General features: G+C 38.7%; 2 protein-coding genes across 3 annotated transcripts in view; one reads left to right on the top strand and one right to left on the bottom strand.

The window, feature by feature from the left end:
- Positions 1-8720, bottom strand: part of LOC116708554 (protein phosphatase 1 regulatory subunit 37) — a 41481-nt gene extending 32761 nt beyond the window's left edge. The window contains exons 1-2 of the mRNA XM_032546430.1: positions 8429-8720; positions 7784-7884 (exon numbers count right to left, since the gene is read on the bottom strand). Coding sequence (XP_032402321.1) covers positions 7784-7884; positions 8429-8561 — 234 coding nt within the window. The 5' untranslated portion in view covers positions 8562-8720. The remainder of the gene's footprint in view (positions 1-7783; positions 7885-8428) is intronic.
- A 1349-nt stretch (positions 8721-10069) lies between these two features.
- On the top strand, positions 10070-19847 carry vrk1 (VRK serine/threonine kinase 1). 2 transcript variants are annotated; one of them, XM_032548050.1, is made up of 13 exons: positions 10070-10195; positions 11449-11627; positions 11775-11830; positions 13600-13669; positions 14170-14257; positions 14594-14702; positions 15345-15437; positions 16885-17017; positions 17414-17534; positions 17617-17675; positions 18019-18188; positions 18910-19000; positions 19550-19847. In XM_032548050.1, exons 2-13 carry the CDS (start codon positions 11468-11470, stop codon positions 19690-19692), a joined length of 1293 nt encoding a protein of 430 aa, XP_032403941.1. In that variant the 5' UTR covers positions 10070-10195; positions 11449-11467; the 3' UTR covers positions 19693-19847. The 2 variants fall into 2 exon arrangements, with proteins under 2 accessions (XP_032403941.1, XP_032403942.1); XM_032548051.1 differs by lacking the exon at positions 10070-10195 and adding an exon at positions 10545-10586.
- The last annotated feature ends 1073 nt before the right edge of the window (positions 19848-20920 follow it).

Here is a 20920-nt window from a genome sequence, read left to right as displayed (position 1 = left end):
CCTCCCACTGTCCAAAAAGATGAGAAGGACCTTGCTGCAGCAAACAGAAAGGGGTGGGGACGGACCACTGTCAGTATCATACCTTATTTGGAAATGGCACCATTGCACTCCGGAAGTGAAGGGGGCGCTATTTTTTATATTATTCCCGATCTCCCGTTTTTATTTTCTTTTGACATCTGTGATATATCTTCACCTTTAGGAAGAAGTTGAACTCTCAGCATGTCTTTGAACTTGTCTCTTTTATTTACTTCAGCAAAGCTCACAGTTTTTAACAAATTCTGTAGCTTTCTGTGTACTTCTAAATCTGCTTCTTAGTCGCATTTTCCGGGATTGCTATCGCCTCTAGTGGAGTGGGGGTGGTAACACAACTAATACAAATACATTACTAAATCAGAACAGCACAAACTCTTTATTATTTATTAATTGTTCATTTTCTTAAGGATGTAGAGCTAATTAAATGACCTAAACAAGACCTCAAAGTGGTTCCAGTTTCTCTCGATGGCCAACCTGTTGAAACTGAGGCAAATATTAAATATCTTGGGTCATTCCTGGACAGTCAACTCAACTTTCCTGAAAACACTGACTATATTTTTAAGAAATGTTTTCAGAGACTCTAGTGAAACCTAGTGAACTTGGGGTCATCCAACTAGAGCTTGTGTAGAAGACAATGTTGACAATGTTAACTTTTCATCTCATCGGCTGGTTTGGTCACATGAGCTGCAGAATAACAGACAAACTTTTAAGAATACTTTGAATGGCAGATAAAACACCTCTGTTTCAATTGTTTTCTGAAAAAACATCGAAGATGGCAAGAAATTTCAGGAGAGAGAATTCATCCTCTATTCATCAGTTTGAACCTCTGAGCTCATGAAGGCATTACTGTTTCCCTCTGGTGCCTAAGAACATTGATTACGAGTCATTTATTGACAGTGCAATAATCATTTTTAACCAAACTAAATGATAACATTTACCTGTAACATGCTAAGTGTTTTACTCGATGTACAAATTGTTGATATTGTGATTCTATGAATGTGTTTTATTTTATAGTTTTAGAGTCGAAGGAAAATTTCCACCTAGATAGACTAAATAGTTTCATCTTATTTTTTCTTCTATATAACTCTACCAACAAAAACTCTCTCAGAATAACATATATGGCACCACATAAGCAAAAATATGAAGTTTTGCATGTTGTACCTGTTTAACAATCCTAGTTGTAACAACCAGATTTGTTATTCTTCTGTGAACCTAATTCATTTGATAGTTATTGACTTTTGCTTCAGTTTCTTATGTATACATTGTAAATGGTATTTTTATCATAGTTGATCATGTTGTTTTTCATGTCTCATTTAATTTATTCCTCCTACAATTGATGGAGATATATAGATGTTAGTTATAATATATAAAGGTCTCGTTTATGTCATTTAATTAGCTCTACATCCTTAAGAAATTTTTAAAAATGTGGTGTTTCATAATTTATCCTTCACGGTGCCAGTAAGGCTGGAATTAATAGCAAATAATAAAGACTTTGTGGTATTCTCATTTAGTAAATTATATTAGTTGTGTTACCACCTCCACACCACTAGAGGCAGTAGTAGACCCAAAAAGATGCAACGAAAGAGAAGATTTAGAAGTACACAGAAAGCTACAGAATTTGCTAAAAACTATGAGCTGCGCTGAAGTTAATAAAAGAGACAAGTTCAAATACATGCTGAGAGTGAAACTCCTTCCTAAAGATGTAGATATATCACAGATTTCAAAAGAAAATAAAAACGGGAGAACCTGGATAATATAGGAAATAGAAAACTCACTTCCGGAGTGCAGTGGTCCCATTTCCAAATAAGGTATGAGACTGACAGTGGTCCGTCCCCGCCCCTTTCTGTTTACTTAAGAGAGGTGTACTTGAAAAAGATGACTGTGATTAATTGGTCCATCCAAATTGTCCTTTGATGTGATTTTGAAAGTGTATGGTTGTGTCTCTGTGTTGCCATGTGATGGACTGGCAGGTTTTTCAGAGTGTACCTTGCCTCTTTCGCAATGACTTCTAGAGATAAACATCAGCACTCCTGCAGCCCTGCATGGACAGTAGGCTATGCTACCTGCTGGAGTAACTGGAGTATACACCCCCAAGGTATACACACAGACTGCTGGATTGCACCCTTTGGTGGTGTGCAGTTCATTGGCAGCCTCTTATAGTGCTGATAAAATACTAAAAACACCTAACAGTGTTTCTTTCTAAAAGGAAAAGAGGCTGAAGAACGTGACGAGGTCAGAGAAAGAGCTCAGAGATGATACCTGTGGCCAGGAAGATCCTATTCTGTTTGAAGTGCAGCAGAATCATGAGTGCTTTCACACGCAAATGAGGTTCTCTAAATTTGTCTTGATTTGAACAAACATGGGTTACGGAGAGTAAGGGGTGGTCTTAATTTGGTATAATGACACAGGTATAAATATTTTGGCAGGGCACTTTCAGTGTGCACATTTCATGCTAATGCATTCAGAAAAATCTTTCTGTTTTTGTGCCATTCAATTCTTTCTGCATGCGACCATTTTTTATTTTTAGTGACATCATGTTGAGACTAAAATATCCCCTTTTTTATGTCTGAAAGGATTTACTCTGGAATAAAAATTGGACAGCTGACTATAAAATCCATCTCCATTCGGTGACTTTAAATCTGCAACCGGGTGATTAGCAGATCATTTACATGAGCTGACAGATGTGTTTTTGTTAAAATGTGGTCATTGTGGTGCCGAAGCCTCTCCACTCACCGAGTCCAGGCCTGTAATATTATCCCACTTACAAAAGCTCTCATATTCCACTCAGTCAGGCGTGGAAATTCAATTCGCCCTAATAGTGCCCCACCAATAGTGCATCACACATGCCTTTTACTTTAACTGCAACTGTTCCCAATTCAATTAGGCGCAGAGCATGTAAAGTAGAGTCTTTTACACATAGACAAGGTTTTATCCTTTTTTCTCCCCCCAGTTCAGCACGCTGGTTCCCAGATGGCGTTTAGGGAAATTGTGTGACGCTGGAACGGCTGCGGAGGTTGTGTGTTTTAAATAAAGCACGGCTGTGAATACATGCGGCCTGTGGTGATGTTCATCCCGACTTGAACTCCCTGCTTCTCCTTCAGCCATGATCGTCGTTTCAAATGTGCCACTAAGTGCCCCGTTATCGCCGCCTCGGCCTGTAATGAGAGGAGCGACATATGTCCGGTCCTCCTGCTGCTTCCTGATAACATGGATACCGGGAACTCTCATCCACCTCCTCCTCCCTCCACCTCTCCGGGCTTTTATTTTGCTGCTAACAACCAGCTAGGAAAATAGTGCAGCACTTACTTAGTGACATTTACCTCGACTATTCCACACGAGGGAGGGGTGCCGCAATAACAATCAGCATGCATTTAATTTAAAAGGAAAAAACTCCAGCCTTTGGAATCACACAGGCAGAAAGGGGTTGGGGGGGGGGGGGGGGGGGGGGGGGGGGGAGGCAGTGTGAGGGGAGATGCTTTCTGTGTGTGTTTGTGTGTGAGAAGACTTCCGCAGTGCAACATTAATGCTAATCAACAGAGCTGAGAAAGCAGCGGTGGTCTGTAAAAACAGATTTTCTCTTGTCTTTACATTTCTGGAGGGATTCTCGTTCTTTTCCCTCCCCCAATCCTCCCATCCTTCGTCCTCAGAGGGATTTATCCCAGGAAAATACAATTTCAGGGAATTGAATTTGACCCTGATTTAAAGGCAGACATCTACTCATAAATATAGTGTGGTCTTTTTTTTCTTTTTTTTTGAAACCGTTGGCAGTGGGATAAATAATGAAAGTTAAGTTGTGGTAATTGATTCCTCCTCAGTCCACTCAACTGAATAATCTGCAAGGGAAACAAGCACTAAGCTGTTCATTAGAAGATTTGCCAACATGCAACTAATTCTAAGCTTATTCTCCAAACATCATGGAAAGAATACAAACTCACACTTAAAGCTTCCTAATCTGGAATCCGTTTGTAACTGCGGGTTGGAAGATACTTCTCAGGAAGCATGTTGAAATTAAAACTGTGAGTCAGCCTGTCGGTTTAACTCGAGTAAATGGAAAACAGCTGATTGTTTTGTTTTTATTGTTTATAATTTACTGAATTACTAAACAGAGTGCTGTTTAGTAAACTTTTCAGTGTATTGCATTTACTGAATTGTTAGCTAGCAACATGAATTGGGAGTATTTTTCCTCAGCGATAATCTTTGTCATTCATTTCTGGGGGTAAAAATAATTAAATAATTAAAATTAAATAATTTCCCTGCCGGGATGAATAAAGTAATTCTATTCTAAATTACTTCACCAGCTTGATCTAAATAATGTTTAATATCCATTATTTCCCTGAACCAATCTGAATATGCCCGAATAACACAGGAAAAAGCTTGACAGGAGTAAAACATTAGACTTCATGTTCAAATGATGGACCAGAGGGTTGTCTGGCATTTAACTTGTATCAGATCTCCAAGGGTTCTGATAGTTCTCATCCAAAAGTAATGAATCCCTGGACATCGTCATGCAACATGCACAAAGCAACCCCAGAGGCAGAGCAAGCGTTAAGTGTCCAGTGCCAGAACAACAACATGCCCAATTCTTGGTGGAAGAAGGGCTCTGTGAGCAAATTTTAAGAGTAGATATTGTAGATTTGGATTGTTTTGGCACAAACAAAACTAAAAACACAAACAGTCTTCAAATCCCCCATCTGTTCCATATTGAAAAACTCTTTGTTCCAATCTTACATTCCAGATAGGTGACTACCGTTGGGAAACTATCATAACTGTGATAAGCAATGCAGCCATCAGCGCTTTTAGTCCAGCTCAAAATGCTCACCAAAGAGGCTTTACAGACGGGGTAAAAGAAAAGAGTAAGGGTATCAGTGCTAAACTGAGGTAAACGTGTTTTGTTTTCCTTTTTGTCCAGCACCAATTCAAAATTGTGTGTTTTTAAAAAGAAAGGGAAAAATACTCCAACTGATGCACCGCTTAACATCAAGCATTAATCTCTGGGAGGGAAGATTTTATCTTGACTAATGATCTACAACAAAATAGCAAAACATTAAAAAAAACTGAACATGACATATTGTTCTTCTGATGACAAACTAAGTCTAAAGTGAGCTTGATTTGATTTTTTACAGAAAGGTCAGGCCTTTAGGTTTGAGGGTTTCAGATAAATCTTACAAAAACTTGAATTTGCAGTGGTGGGTGGATGGATTATTGTGATTATTACAAGGAACCCACATATTAATTTTTCTTCTCTAACTTTTCAGCATCTTGGCTTCCATCGGTTAAACCCATCAGCATTCTTAACTGATAAGTTTTATTACAAATGTGCAAAGTGGGAATTCACAAACTTTTTCTGTGAGACTTTAGAGAAGTTTCTGTTTTCAGAAGTGATCTGGAGTTATTGCAGAAACTCTGACCTTTACTGTTGTAATTGAAGCAGCTCCTGAAGTGTTTAAAACATTCCTCCGTTAAGCTCCTTCTTCATTCAGAAGCCGTCGTTTAGAGCCGGTTTGATCGGCCTAATTACTTTTTTAATCACAGAGACCGGCACTCGAGTTCACACAGTGAAATCAGAGTCAAAGCGGGGCGGCCTCCACCCCCTCTGGCTCTAACCTAATATTGTTTACCACTCTTATAAAGATGTCACCAGCAGCAGCACTGTTTTATCCACTTACAGCATTTCAAAGAAGTGCAGAGGGCCTTGTGGGTTCTTAAAAAGCTTTAAATAGTCTTCAGCGCTGATCCTCCGGGGGATCGCCGCACGCCTTAAAAGACCTAATTTAATAAATTTGCTCTTTAGGCGTTCTTCTTTTCGATTTGCATCGTCTTATTACAGATTCATTCACATGCTAGCCTTTTTTTAGGTCTAAATATCTCCCCTCTTTGTGAATGTTTAAACATACATATTTTTACTGTTTCAGGAAGACCACCTACATTTGTTTTCAATGCAGCAGGGTTCATTAGCACCTCGGCCTCTGTATGCCTAATGTTAGCATGGCTACGGCTCTAATTTCCCACAAATAATTCCCCTTGATCTTCAGTAAAATTTATGCAGCAGTGGAGAGGTGGAGAGCAGTGATTTAACATGGTAGGTTAGAATAAAGTGAATATGTACATAAAATGAATAATAAATGGCAAAGAATGTCTCAAGAAACTGGAGGGAAAAAGAGTGTTGCGTATATGAATAAAGAATATTAGTAAAGAGAGAGAGTGAAACTGAGTTTACACAAGCAAAAAAAAATCTCCTGCACACTATGGAAACGGGAAACTATGGCATTTGGGATCCCACATTCTGAGATTAATTAAATCTTCATCTGGTATAAATCAACTTCAAGTGATGGAGATGATAAAAAGACTGAAACCGCAAATTCTCCTTTTGTCAATAAAAGGACATTTTAAAGTTTCTTTAAAAACTCCATTAGAAATGTTATTTTTGCCCAGGTAACCACTCCACTTTTTCATGAAATAATCAGGATCTTCAAAGGACTATACACATCCTTCGTCTCCTGCTTATCCAACATCAAAAGTTTGGATAAACTCAGACATAAGTAACACTCTTTAGCTTCTTTGGTGTTCAAACCAAGAGGAATTTAAACTCTCTGCGGTCAGTTCTGAATCTTCATCACATTTTTCGAAAGTCTACTATATGCATTGATTTTCTGTATGTAAAATTATTGTAAGGATGCCTCTATTGGTTTCCATAAGAAAACAAACAACAACAAAACAATTATATAGCTGCAGCTAAACACTACTCTCAGAATCCTGACCAACACAAGCAAAATAGACTATAATGCAATTTTTTTTATCCTTTTTTTGTTTTTCAACACCCAGACATACTAAACTAAATGGAGTAAACTTAGCAATGCACTTACTTTGTATGGAAATGAGTATTTTCTTATAAAAAGTAAGGTTTAGAATTTTCTCTTTTATATTAAGTCCAAAGAAACAGATTTTTCACATTATGAAAATGTTTGTAAACTAATCTGACTCACTCTGCTAGAACCAAATCATTTACATTATGCAACAACATATATTCATACTCGACTTGCCTGTAAAGTGTTTCTCTACCTCTGTGAATCTTAAAATCCTTTTAGTTTTAATCAAAGCTGTAGCCTACATTTGGCTGTGACAGCCTTGACTTGTGCTGGGTTATAGTGTTCTTATTGATCTGTTTTTGGAGAACTGTAATGTCGTTGCATGTTGCAGTTATTTTATGTGCAAAGTTGCTGATGCTGCTCGGAAGCAAATGTACATTTTCGTTAAACCAATATTTCACTCCGAAGCTTTGTCTCTGACAATGAACATCAAAAGCCGCTATATGGTGAAGGCTGTTGAGCTTCATGGCCACCATCACGCCATCAAATATTACCAAATGTCAATAAGATCATGTTGTGGAAGACACATATGAGCTTCTGGAGCTTTTACACATTTACAAGACAGTGACCAGATTCTGCTCCCTTGGTTACTTTTGAAAAACAGGTTATCTTAAAAGAATGTCTGTCAACCTGGGTATAAATCTGTATGCTCCGTACAGCAAATTGACAAAACTCATTTTTTGATAGGGATGCTCGCTTTGATGAGGATGAGTGAATCAATGCATTTGATTAGCAGTGTTTGATTGGTACTCTCCCTTTTAAATATTATTGAAGATTGAGGATGGAATTAGCTTTTGTTGCATGGGCTTTACATTGGAGTTCATTTTGAATACTCACAGTTTCATTAATGCAAACATTTACACAAAAGACATTATGCAACACACCTGGAGTTGCTGGAGGATGCTCTCTCTGGGTTGGACCTGGTGTTTACTGCAGCTCTGCTGATAAGCTCCAATTACATCCATTAGGGTGATACAGCTATCATCTAAAACAATAAAAAAATCGGGGTTTTTTATATATCTCAAGTCATCTAAAATAACTCAAATGAGCCAAAAAGAAACATTTATAGGTTCTGCCATAAAATACTTGTACAAAGTTCAACTTAAATGAAAACCTCACTGTTTTCGCCCTCCACTGGGGTTCCACAGAGCTAAATACTCGGGCCTTGTTTTTTTGAAATTATGCATTAAGTTCTTCCACTTAAATTGCTTCACATGTCACTGCTATAAAACCAATGTGTGCATAATTCCTACTAGATCAAGTCATGGCTTCATCTTGCAAATTCAAATTTTGTCTTTCTAAGAAATTCACATATGTGGAAAGATCACAGCTGATCAGTACTGTTTGTCTTATCTCATGGCTACTTCTCCCTCTTTGACCAGGTAGCTTCACAGAACTATTACCACACTTCATGGCTACTTTTTTAGTAAACTGAGTGTCCTTTAATTGCAACAAAGTACACAGTAATCATCTGTTCAGTCCGCCTGCAACTGTAATTCAACTAAATGTGTAGTTAAACAGCAGCTCACCTGTTCTGCCTGCATCCTCTGCAAAGCCGGACACTATCTGTTCATCAGGAGGGAACGACACATTCTTTCTCTTTTTCTGGTTTCTGTCTGGATTCTCTATGCAGTCCTCCCCACTATCACTGCAGCGCGTCATCACAGCAAGATGGGTAAAAAAAAACCAAACAAAAAAAACGTGTAGTCAGTTTAGCTCAGTCAATGTACGAGACCAAGATGTGGGAAAGGAAAGTGAAGTTTTCCTGATTTAAAAGAGGAAGGGGAAGAAACAGGGGCCCACTTCCAGCTGCTCGCCCTGCTAGATGGCACCTGGAAACAATGCACTGAAGAACCAATATCTTATTCATGAGTTGTGCTCCAGGTTGCAGGTGATATTCAATATGTTTGTATCAAATGACACATTCAAAACACATAAGACTTGCAACATTTACATTGCTATTTAAATGCAGAATTCGCAACAACATTCAGGAGACGGGCTGCAAAGGTGAAGGATTTTTTCCCCATTTCATTATGAGAAAAGCATCACACACACTGATGATGTCTTTTGATTTTCCACAAAGAACAACACTGAACTAAAACTCCTCTGATCTCAGAATTGCGTGCTCTGATGGTAGCCATTTCTCATCTTTTACTGCTTCAGTAGTATCCTTGTGTTCTATATTTTATTGTAGACGGCATCAAATACTAAGGGAAACATGAACTAAAGAGGTTAATTTGAACAAGGAAAGGAATTTGAAAAAAATATGGTAATTTCAGTAAATGGCCCAAGGTATCAGAATCACGTGTTCTTTCAAATGAAGTAAATCCATAAAACATGTTAGTCTCTGTTATTTTATTTTAAAATGAACTTCATACAAAATCTTTGACTATCCCGTAAAATAACACGTTTTCAACTAAGCTTAAGCCGTCAGCTAAGTGGATTCACATTTGACTCTTGAATACTTACAGAGGAGTATAACTCATGGCTGACTAGTTGACGAAAAGATAGGCCATTCGGCTGCAAAACTGGCCCCAAATAATCTGTCCTCCACTATGGGGCTCATGGGGAACAAGGCATGCACTAATTTACAAATTCCAATTTATTTAAAAAGTAGGGTTTTCAACGAAAAAATAAATTGTATATTTCTACATTTTAGATTAACTTTACGAACCTTGAACTCAAGTTATAAATCGGTTTATTTTGTTGTTTTCTTGGTTGACAATTTGTCATTTTAGGATTGGGAATGCAGCTATATTTTCTAAGTTTTATACAAATTGTATTTAAGCATCCTATCAATCAATTTACCACATGAAGTCGCTCTTCGTCGGTAGTATTGCTGCATCCAAAGTGGTTTTGATGTAGGACATTCCAGGCAGAATTATAGTTCAATAACTTCAAGAAACTGGATATTTTAAAGAAAAAAAAACTTAATGTCTTAGTATGTATGGGGGGAAATTATTAAAATATGCATTATATGTTGTAGGTTTTATTCGGTGGATCATGTTAATCTTCATTTATCATGTATATAAGTTACGTCTATATTAATTTAAACTCTTAAATAAAATGCGTCTTCGGTTCTTTCTGATGACTAAGGTGTATCTTTTCAGTCTGAATACAGATTTTCCGAGGTGCTTTTGTTTCCTGAATGCACCTTTACGCTCTGACCGTTACGCGTAGTGTTGGACCAATACAAAGCTTAAGCGCCGTGACGCCACTTCCTGAGCGGTAGTTTTGCTGCTTGTCTGTCTTCGAACAATTTTAGCCAGCAATCAACTATAAAGAACACATCGAGGGTGTGTATTGTTATTTTAATCCTCGTCAATCGGTGTTTCAATGGGTGACATATACATAAGACTTTTGATTTTTAAACGGAGCAGTTGTAGTGAGTCTGCGCAGTTAGCACGATGCTAACCGATGTTTGTTTCTGTTTTATTTGGCTACCACTGCGGCTCACAGGTAGCATTAAAGCCATTTGTGTGGTTACACAGAGGTTCATATACACTATAAACAGAAACCGATGGCTTGGTAGAGAAATGACATCATTTAGTGGGTTTCAGGTTCGGGGTTCGACTCCTAAACTTCTCGGAACTGTCTTAGTTTACGTGATGACATCACTGTTTATATCCGGGTTTGACCATCACTTGTTCCCCAGTGTGGAAATCTGCACCGAGTGGACTTGGTTTGGTTTGTACTGCATTGTAACGACTCATCAGCCGCGACTTCACCCAGATATTCCGTTTAAATCCATCAGTCAGAATGCCTGACTCCCAATTCGACCGTGTGACTGATATAAACATAACAAAGTTGTTTGGTCGCAGAGATAGAAATGTTAGCAGACACTCGTACTGCCTCGTCTTCCTTCCAGTGCTCTTCTCAGTTGTGCAGATTAATCATGGTTGAAAATCTGTGAATGGCATTGTTAAGATGATATCCAGCCAAAGCATTAGTGATACTCAAGCTTAGGCCGGTTTTTCTTTTCGTGATTTTGCACCAAAGTCAGTGCTAAAACTAGGAATTTGATCCAGTTGTTCTCCGGTTTTCCACAACCAAAGCACCATAAACATCCAATGAATATGTCATCCTCCATTTGTATTATTTAGGATTTTTATTTAAGTTCACAGCTACATCTTCACAAATTACATTATATTGCATTATATTTTTAGAACCTTTATTATTAATGTTTTTTTTATTGAGTGAACCCTACAAGCAACTTGACAGTTCTATTATTTGAATCTAGAGACATTAAGTTGCCACCAAACTACTTTAACAATGTATCAGTTTTAAGATATCCAAGCTGCCTTATTGATGGTTGAGGTTGAAACTTTCAAACTCTGTCATCACTCATCCTTTCTGCTGTATTAGAATATAAATGTCACAATTTCTGATTTAAAAATTAAGCTTGTGTATCATTTTTGAAAGTATTTTTATGGGCATATATGTTCCAGTTTCTCCATCAATAAAGCTTTTAAGTATTCAGTAGCAAGCTGCAGTCTGTGAGCCCAACTATTGGAACTTCATTCTTTAAATCTGGAATTATCTCTTACAGTGCTGACCATCCGTTTCCGATGCCTCCTAAAGCTAAGGCAGTGGGGAAAGGAAGAGCTCCTGCTAAGCGGAAGCTGGCAGAGGAGTTCCCACCTGGAGAAGTCCTGACAGATACTGGAAAGAAGTCCTGGAAGCTGGGAGCTCCAATCGGCAAGGGGGGCTTTGGTCTCTTATACTTGGGTATGAATCCCCCAGCATCTACTTGCTTTTTATCTGGGCTTGTTTGATTTTAAACATGTAAATAGGATTGTATAAAAGGTATATTCATGCGTAGGTTTTTTTATATGAGCGTCACCAACTCCTGACATTCACTCTGTTTTTCACCAGCTGATCAAAACTCTGACAAACCCGTTGGACCAGATGCTCCCTATGTCATCAAAGTGGTGAGACAGATTACGGTTGCATTGTTCAAACGCCCTCAACATTTTTGTATGACATGAACAGAGATACTTCCTCTGAAATAGTAAAAAAAACATCATTAGGTTGTTTTGTTTTCTGTTTGGAAAAATCTTGAATGAGGAGTAGTATATCTTTTATCTGGAGGGAGTACAGAAAAACATTTTCACTTCAGCAGAAGTGATTTGTAGTAAAACCAGACTGTCTGCCTTATTAACTGCAACAGAGTGAAATCTATTGGAGGTGCACAATAAATCGGCCCTGATTTCCTTAGTTTTGTGATGTCGGTGATCAGCCGATGCAAGAGAAGCTGATCTTATCCATCGATCTTATTTAACTCGACAAAGGTCTAAAAATCAACCACTGTCCTTTTGTGCTCTGCTGTGAGAGAGGTTTAACTGACAGACCTGCCTACCAGGTGATGTCTGCACATTTGGAGTTAACAATGGTCGCCCACTGTTGCCAACTCAGTGCCTTTCTTGCTGTATCATCATTATTTCAGACAAAAAAAATCAGTATAAACAAAAATCTGAACTAAAGATTGGTAATTGGCCACCGGCCAGAAAACTGCAATTGGTGCACTCCTGAGAGCTACAGTTGATAAATCAAAATTCTGCCTGAGAAATTACCTAATTTTAGGTGTTTAACAAACATTAGAATGATCGAATTTGAGCTAAAAGTTGGAAAAAGATAGTTTTATCAACAGATGATTTCCTCGCCATGGTCTGCATGTCTCATCGTCTCTCATCCACCAACACAGCGGTCCCTCTGTTTGAAAAATGTGACCTTAGGGTATTTCTGAACCTGCCAGTAAAATTTTATCCACATAGAGACTAAAATAAAATAAACCAATAGAGGAAGGTTGGGATGATAGCTAAAACTTCAAAATCAGGGGAAATTGTGTACTTTTCATATTGACAATGCATGTGGATGCATGGATGTTAGCCCAACCATTAGTCATTTGTAGTTTTTTCGGAAAAAAACTCAGAAACATGATCCTCTTGTGTGGGCTTTGGATCCCTTACCATATGGCATTTGGTTGCTATACAACCAGTTAAATTTGGTTTAGATTGCTGGTCAAAATTAAAACGATGTGTTGCACTTTGTCACAGACTGAAGGTAAGAATTTCTTCCATATTGTCTTCATTTCAAACACTCCAGAACCTTCAGAAAGAAGTAGAGGAATTTGCTGCAAGTGACAAGCAGCTTGCATAGAGATTAGCAGCTCAGAGCCTAAAGCCATGGTCTATAGCTGGAAAAGAGTGAAATGCCAGGGTGAGGATGAATTACTGCTCCAAGTTTAGAAGTTCTAGTATCTTATGGTTTTGTTGATAAGTAGAGGAAATGCAAGCAGCATCTGTTATGATTTGTACTCTTTAGAGAGAGCTGAAGTAAAAGGGTAAATTTAGTTCTGTACTCTGAAAAAGTATGGAATTTCATTTGAGCGTTTTCCAGACTTTCCTCCATTGTTTAATTCTCCATCCATAAAACACACAGATTAATAATTGGCAGTTTCATTACTTCCAAATGTATGAACTGAATCCTGCTGCCAATTGGATATAAAATGAGTACATTTAAGGAAACTGTCCCCTCCAACACAAACTGTGGGTCCATTCAGCTCATACAGGACTATATCCCTGTGGCTTAAGTTGATTTTTCTCATCAGTAAAATTTTAATGAATTAGGACATCCTCCTTTTTTTTCTTTATTGGATAAATATGTGGACTAACTCTGGCAGTGGTTGTTGTGTCCGCAGGAGCCGAGTGAAAACGGACCGCTCTTCTCTGAGCTGCATTTTTACATGAGAGCTGCCAAGCCGGATCTCAGTGAGTCCCATCATCATCATCATCACTATCATCATCCATCAGCTCCCAGAGCTAACCCTGTGATCAGAACACATAGCATGTCTGCAGCAGGCCAAGCAAATAAAACAAAGGCAACTTTCTTAATTAAAACCAGTGTGTTGCTGCAGAGGGTTCCTCTGAGGGAGGGGAGGGCGGAGCTCTCCTGGCCCCCAGGCCACCGCTCTGCATTTTATATAATAACAATCCAAATGTCAATCTCCCCTGACAATTAACTGCTATATTACTAAGGAAGCAAAGACTCATCTTTTATTCATGTGGGACTCTCACGTTGTTGGTAAATATTTGTCCCAGCAGCAGATTAACTCCCAGCCACTCTGGACAAACACCCTTCACTCACACACACACCTTGCAACACACAGAACTGTAATCTCATGGCGTTCCTACTCTAATAAATCATAGTTTCTTTGGAAGTTCGAGCAACCAGACCATCTCTAATTTAATTGTTTCCTCTTGTTATGCAGTTCAGAACTGGTTGAAGGCTCAGAAGCTGAAACATGTGGGAGTTCCCAGGTACTGGGGCTCAGGTCTGCATAACAAAGGGGACAAAAGGTGAGCTGAGGATCATTTTTTATGTTTTACAGTATGACTGTAATAATCCTAGGTTACTTTTTGGGCTTGAATATCAAATGTTTCTTTATAAAATAACTGATGAAAGGATTTAACTTCTATTGGGTTTGTTGAGGAAGCACATTCAATGCAACTAAACTTAGCTAAAGGTTTATGTATATATATTAAATTGAAGCAAAACACAACAGATAAGCAGATACTGGTCGATTAGATCACATTTCAACATTTCACGCATCAGTCTACTTGTTTCAAAAGTAAGAATGATGTTTCTGTTGGGTTTTTCATCCGTGTGTCTGTTTTTTTTGGTTTTTTTTTCAGGTACCGCTTCATGGTGATCGACAGGCTCGGGACTGACCTGCAGAAGAAGTTTGAGGAATGCGGAAAGAAATTCCCTAGAAAACTAGTCCTGCAGCTCGGTCTTCGCCTGGTGGGTCATCAGTCATTCCAGTTCTTTCATTTTCCTTTTGCAACTTCTACTGAGCTCTGAATAAATGCCAAACATCTGAGGTATTTCCAAGAAACTATGTAGTTTTTATAAATTTTAAATTTATAAAAACGATAAATTTTTATATATATATATATTTTTTTTTAATAAATTCTGAATTTAAATTATTATTATTTAACTAAATGTTTAGTTTTTATAAATTTGCAATTTATAAAAAGTATACAAAAAATAGCAGCAAAGCAACTGTCAAAAATTGCTGAATAACGATGACGTTATGTCTAGAACATCAAAATTAGGGATCATTGCTAGCAACATGGAGAACACAGAAAACACTGACAGCAAAATTTCCCGCTTGAAATTCAGATCAAAAAGGGAAGATTAATATGCGTAATATGCTAGAAGAAAACTCTAGGAGAAATATCTTAGAACTGTAGCTTGGAGACCTAGCCAACCAGCACCCAAGGAGGAATTTAAAATTTAAAGGTCTCTGTGGTGAACCAAATCACCCAGTTATTCACCACTGTAGTGAATGACTGCTTGTGAAGGAAATTCTAGTTCAAAACACTGAAATTCAGGTTCATGCAGCTCTCATCATCTCCTCATCCTTCCTGTTTCTCTGTTTAGCTGGACACTCTGGAGTTCATCCACGAGCACGAGTATGTGCACGCCGACATCAAAGCATCAAACCTGCTTCTGAGTCACAAAGATCCCAACCAGGTCAGTACCAGTGAAACCAGCACACTGTGGGTTCAAGATCAGAAATTTTCTTTGTTGTTGAGAATCAATGTTTTCTGTGACCACAGAGATGATTGTGTTTATGTGTGTGTATGCGTTTTTTTTTTTTTTTTGTTATACACTCAAACTGCTTCATTAGACTCAATTAAAGCCTGCAGAGCATGTGTGTGTGTGAGATTAAAAGGAAGCAGCTTTGAGATTTTTCCAGCAAACAAGGTGGGGGTGGGGGCAAATATTTAATTTGGAGATTAATAATGTATCAGTGGTGTTGTTATTAAAGAGCTATTTATAAATGACAATTTAAAAATCAGCCCTGCGGGATTTCAGCATCATGTAGAGTGGCTGTTTTTAGATTTTTTTTAATGCTCTTAAAGCTCTCTTTTCTGAGCTGCAGGGTTTTCACACAGCTTCTTTATTAAAACCCAAATGGACTCAAAGTTTCTGATGTCCGCTGATATTTATGTTGATCTCTGAAGAAGATGGAGTCATCTCTTCTTTCTGCTTTTTAACAGACAGATATTGATGCATTTTTGTCACCAAAGGTTTTTGTTTTTTTTCCAGTTTTTTGATTTCAGTTTCTCATCTTGTTTTTTGAGAACTGACCACAGGATTACCTCACTGGGGTCAGAATTTGAAAATTTTCTGACCCTACGTCTAAAACTTAACTGTTCCAGTCTTTTAGCTACTTCCTGCATGACTGTACCTGTGTTTCCATTCACCATACAATTGCTCAATTGGACTTTTCAAAAATAAATTTGCCTAATGGAAATACACCAATCTCAAAAAAACTCCTGTGTTTTGAAGAAAAGTTTTGCCGCCAGGATGAGGTGGTCTTTTTTTGGTCGTATCGAAATGTATTTATTTTCCAAAACTGCATTGAAAATAGTGTTTTGCACATCTCACAAGTAACATGATCAACAACTGGATGTCGCCACTGGCACAAATCATGAAGAAGAAGACGGCAGGAAGTAGTTGGAGGATGATGGCGTGGCATGTTTTTTTTAAATGACTTATGTGAACAAACTTATTCACATGTGATTTTAATTACGGTTATTTAATGGAAAAATTACAATTGTGAAATTGTGTTTTTCCGACATTAGTGGAATAAAAAGTTTTATGCACAGTTGAAAGGTAAGTATAGTTATCAACCTTTTTTTTTAAATTTTTTTGTTACTGCCACATTTTGAGGAGCCTATGTTAATTGTAGCTAAGAATTAACATAGGTTCATCAGGACTTAATAAAATGTCTCATTAAAAATTTTCCTGTCTCTGTTTCTTCTGTTGTAATTTGACTGTTTGGCCAGCCTGGAGGAAATTGTACAGCACTATCTCATCATGCAATACACTAAGTCTTCTTCAGCTTCTTCTTAACGTCTGACTGCACCCCTGGGTCTATGAGGTGTGTAAATGAAAGTGTGCCGTCTTGCAGGTTTACCTGGTCGATTACGGACTGGCTTACAGGTACGCACCTGACGGCGTCCTCAAGGAGTACAAAGAAGACCCGAAGAAATGTCACGATGGAACCATCGAGTTCACCAGCATCGACGCCCACAAAGGAGCATGTAGGTTCAAGTGACACAATCTGGTTGATCCAATGTTTTTAGATTAGCCTTTTCTTTCACGCAGTAAAATTTAATTATTTCGCTGTTAATCTTGGTAAGGAACCTCAACGGTGTTGTATGCTCAGTAGTGTTAATAACATAAAAAATGGCTTGCGCAGTGTTATTACTTTTATGGATCAGTGATGTGGTGAGTGAAGGGGTGATATGTCCAAGCCTGTGTGTTAAAGTAGGAAGATGCTCTGGAATTAGATTAATATTGATCTCATGATGGGAAAACAAAGTAAATAAGTGGATTTAAACAGTGTCTTATTATATCAGGGTGGACTTATCGTATTCCTTTCAGCTGTTCCTGGTGTGATTGAACTTGCTCTGTTATTTTATTTTTTTTGGCTGCAGCTCCCTCCAGGCGCAGCGACCTGCAGATCCTCAGTTTCTGCATGGTCCAGTGGCTCTGTGGTCGGCTCCCCTGGGAGGACCGGCTGCAGGACCCGCTATACGTCAGAGACTCCAAGATCAGGTGGGACTTGGAGCAAAATCCGGGCTGCAGCTGGAATCGCTTGGCTTTCTCCAAATATCCTAAAAATGTTTTCCCCTCTCAGGAGTCAGGAAGACGTCTCTGATTTTCTGTCCAAGTGTTTCCCCCCTCAAGAAAAAACGGGTGAGAAGAAAACTGAAGGTTAACTCTTTATTCCAGCTTTAAAAGGCAACCAGGTGCTAAAATGCAACAACAGTTGTAATTTTAGGTCACTTGTTTTATTAAGACAGGAAATTGGTGTGATTGGTTGTTTTTGTGTTGGCTGTCTCCTCCTCTTTAAGGCAGAAACATTTGATGTTCTTCCTTCTGTTTCCCTGAACTTCAGCTATCATAATAAAACAACATTTCTCTGAACATGATAGACCTCATCTCATTTATATATATATATATATATATATATATATATATATATATATATATATATATAAATAAAATTGAAGCTGATGCAGGTGTGCTCATGTTCTAGATGAGATCCAGAAGTTCATGGAGGAAGTGAAGTCTCTAGGCTACAAAGACACACCTCCGTACAAGAAGCTGCGATCCATCCTGCAGAACGGGCTGAAGAGCATCCAGGCGAAAGATGACGGCCAGCTGGAGTTCACACCTGTCAGCAGAGTGACAACACCTCCTGCCAAGGTCAGCGCACACACACACACACCCACATACACCCCTTCTGAGACTTTCAGAAATCGGTTCATAATCAGTTTTATAGCCGTTTGCATTTTAAATCAGTTCCTTGGAGTCGCATAAAACTCATCCTGATCCATTTTCTTTTTTCCACCGTTTTTTTTTATTTATTTTTTTTATGCCGCTGCCATTGTTCTGTGCTCTTTGTTTCTGTGCCACGTTTGCTCTTTGTGCATATGGAAGATACCACCAGGGACCAGCGTTTCCAGCCAAAAGGTTGCCGGGTCTCTGCGCTGGTTATTGTATGTAATTATCCTGCCAATCTGTTCACCTCAGCGGGCGCCGCGTGGCCATCATTAGGCATCAAAATGCAGCAGTAGATAAAGGGGAGGAGGAGTGATGGAGAGAAACGGGTGGTGGGACGTTGGTCTCTGACTGAGACTATCAGCGGTTCTTCTTTAAGCCCTCAACTGGAGCTGCAGCTCTTTACCTGGACCACATTGATGTTGCTCTCTGAACCGTGAGACTTAAACTGGAGATGTTTCTGGTATTTTAATGGCCAGAAAAAAGAAGTATAGATTTGTAGCAGTGCAATTACACAGTAGAAGACATACTGATTAACATTTTTCTTCAACAATGACAATTTTGACACAATAAAGTAAAAGATGAACATTCTGAATAAGCTAAAGAACAGATCACATTTTATTATTTTAATTTCTGACTTTAAAAGATGACCAAGAGGAAGAAAACTGCAGACAAAACGGAGAAGAACGGTGCTGAAGGAAGTTCTGTCAAGAAAAGAAAGTCCTCAAACGACAAAGGTGAGATTCCAACAACATACATGTAGGGCTGGCAGATATGTCACGGTATAAGGTTTTCATATCAGTCGATATTGATAATTATTGACTAGTTTTTGTTTTAAATGTCTGAAATACAACCAAACTGGTGACATGACTTTTTTCTGTTTCAACTAAAATTTCCTCTGAAGTTGTTTTACTCATTCTCTTGTTTTACGTCTCGTTGTTGTTTTTATAATTAAGAAGTTATGAGGCACAGTGGCAAAAACATGAAACTGCTGCTGTGCACGTTGCTCAACAGGTTGTTGCTAGGTAATCAAAGAGTGAGTGAGTTTGTTGATGCCACCAACCTTGCTTAACTGGTTGTGCAGAAAAATCCTTTCCTCTGCCTACATCTCCCAGAATTCTGTTGGATTCTGGTTTGGAGTTCAGAAATATTATCTGTTGATATTGCTCACGTATTTATCGTAATATATATTGCTATTGATCAGCTACGTGTATTGTTCATGGCTTTTTACTGCTGGTTGAGTCGATCCTGTTCAGTGAATGATGGAGCTGATTTTCCTCTTGCAGAGGTCAATGGAAAAGAGGAAAGTTCCAAAGCTGCTCCCAGAGCTCAAAAGGGCGTCAAGAAATCCAAACTGGTGGACATGGCAACCCAGACTTCGCCTGGACTTGCCCGGCAGACCAGAGGAAGGAAGAAAGTTGACTCCTAAATGTTCATCTGTTTCTACACTCCTCCTCCTTTTTCTTTCTGTTTCTGCTGCTTCTTAAACACTGAGCTGTTTTTTTATGTAGTAATACTCTGAAAAATGTTTGTCTGTGCCGGAGTGAAGCCACAGTTGTTGAAATAAAGAGGAACTTAAACTAATATTTTTGTAATTTCAGCCACTGCTACACTAATTTATCAGTTATTTTTCAATTTCTGATGGAATTCATCTTTATAAGCAGCATAACTCATTTTCTTGGAATTTCTGTGATATTTCACTGATTTTCTGCACATTGAAAGCTTTTATATTGCGCTCTGTAGCTCATTAACAGTAGTAGTACACATTAAACAGCCTGGCTGTAAGAGCCCTATTTGACACCCAAATCCTTGAAAGGTGTTATGTCCTGCAGAGGTGCTGATTAAAAATTAGAGCCACCAGGCAGCGCCTGGTGGCTAGCTATTGATTGTTGCAGCCTCCTCAGGAGTAAAGAGCCTCTCCAGCCCCCTCCCACACTTTGACCTCAGGGGCGTCACAGCCGTGGGCCCACAGCAGGGGGCAGCAGTACATAATGACAGTAAATTGATGTTGCAGGGCGGGGGGGGAGGGGCAGGGATGGAAAAGAGGAAGAAGGGCCCGGCTAATTCATTGTGGGGGTCTTACCTGAGCGTCCTCTGCTGTCCTGAGCCTCGCAGCAGTCGACTAACCGCTGCTCTCATGATATGGAAGCCGACCCTCCCCAGGCCAGAACTCAATAGCAGTTTCCTCAAACGCTGGGTTTCTGTGTTTGTGACAATTGTCAGTGTTTGCTGTGGTGGTGGGGGTCCAAAACTTTAAGACAAAGAACTGTTGGAATGTTCGAGGTGGATGTAATCTCATGAATATCTCTTGGTTTAAAATCAAAACCAAGTTGCTAATCAAATGCATTGATCATCACCAGTGTGTCCTCCTTTCACTCAGTGGATTAAGATTTTATGCACAGTTTATACCCCTTTCATTATTATGGAAATTGTTTGCAACATTGCTGCAAATCTACAACACAGTCAGTAAGAATCAGGGTTTTTGTAAAGGCCTATTTAAAGTCCAGGCACTTGTCAGATTGAAATTCTGTGATGGGACCACAACAGAGCTGGACAGAGAACACAGTGAATTTGAGTGCTGATGAAATAGGTTGCAAACACATCTGAAAACAAATAAAATTATACTCTTCCTATGGTTTTTGTTGCCATGAAATAGT

Source organism: Xiphophorus hellerii, chromosome 19 (genome assembly GCF_003331165.1).
Source record: "Xiphophorus hellerii strain 12219 chromosome 19, Xiphophorus_hellerii-4.1, whole genome shotgun sequence".
Classification (NCBI taxonomy): Eukaryota; Metazoa; Chordata; class Actinopteri; order Cyprinodontiformes; family Poeciliidae; genus Xiphophorus; species Xiphophorus hellerii.
Note: the sequence above shows the minus strand (reverse complement) of the source record. Positions and strands in the feature narration are given on the sequence as shown.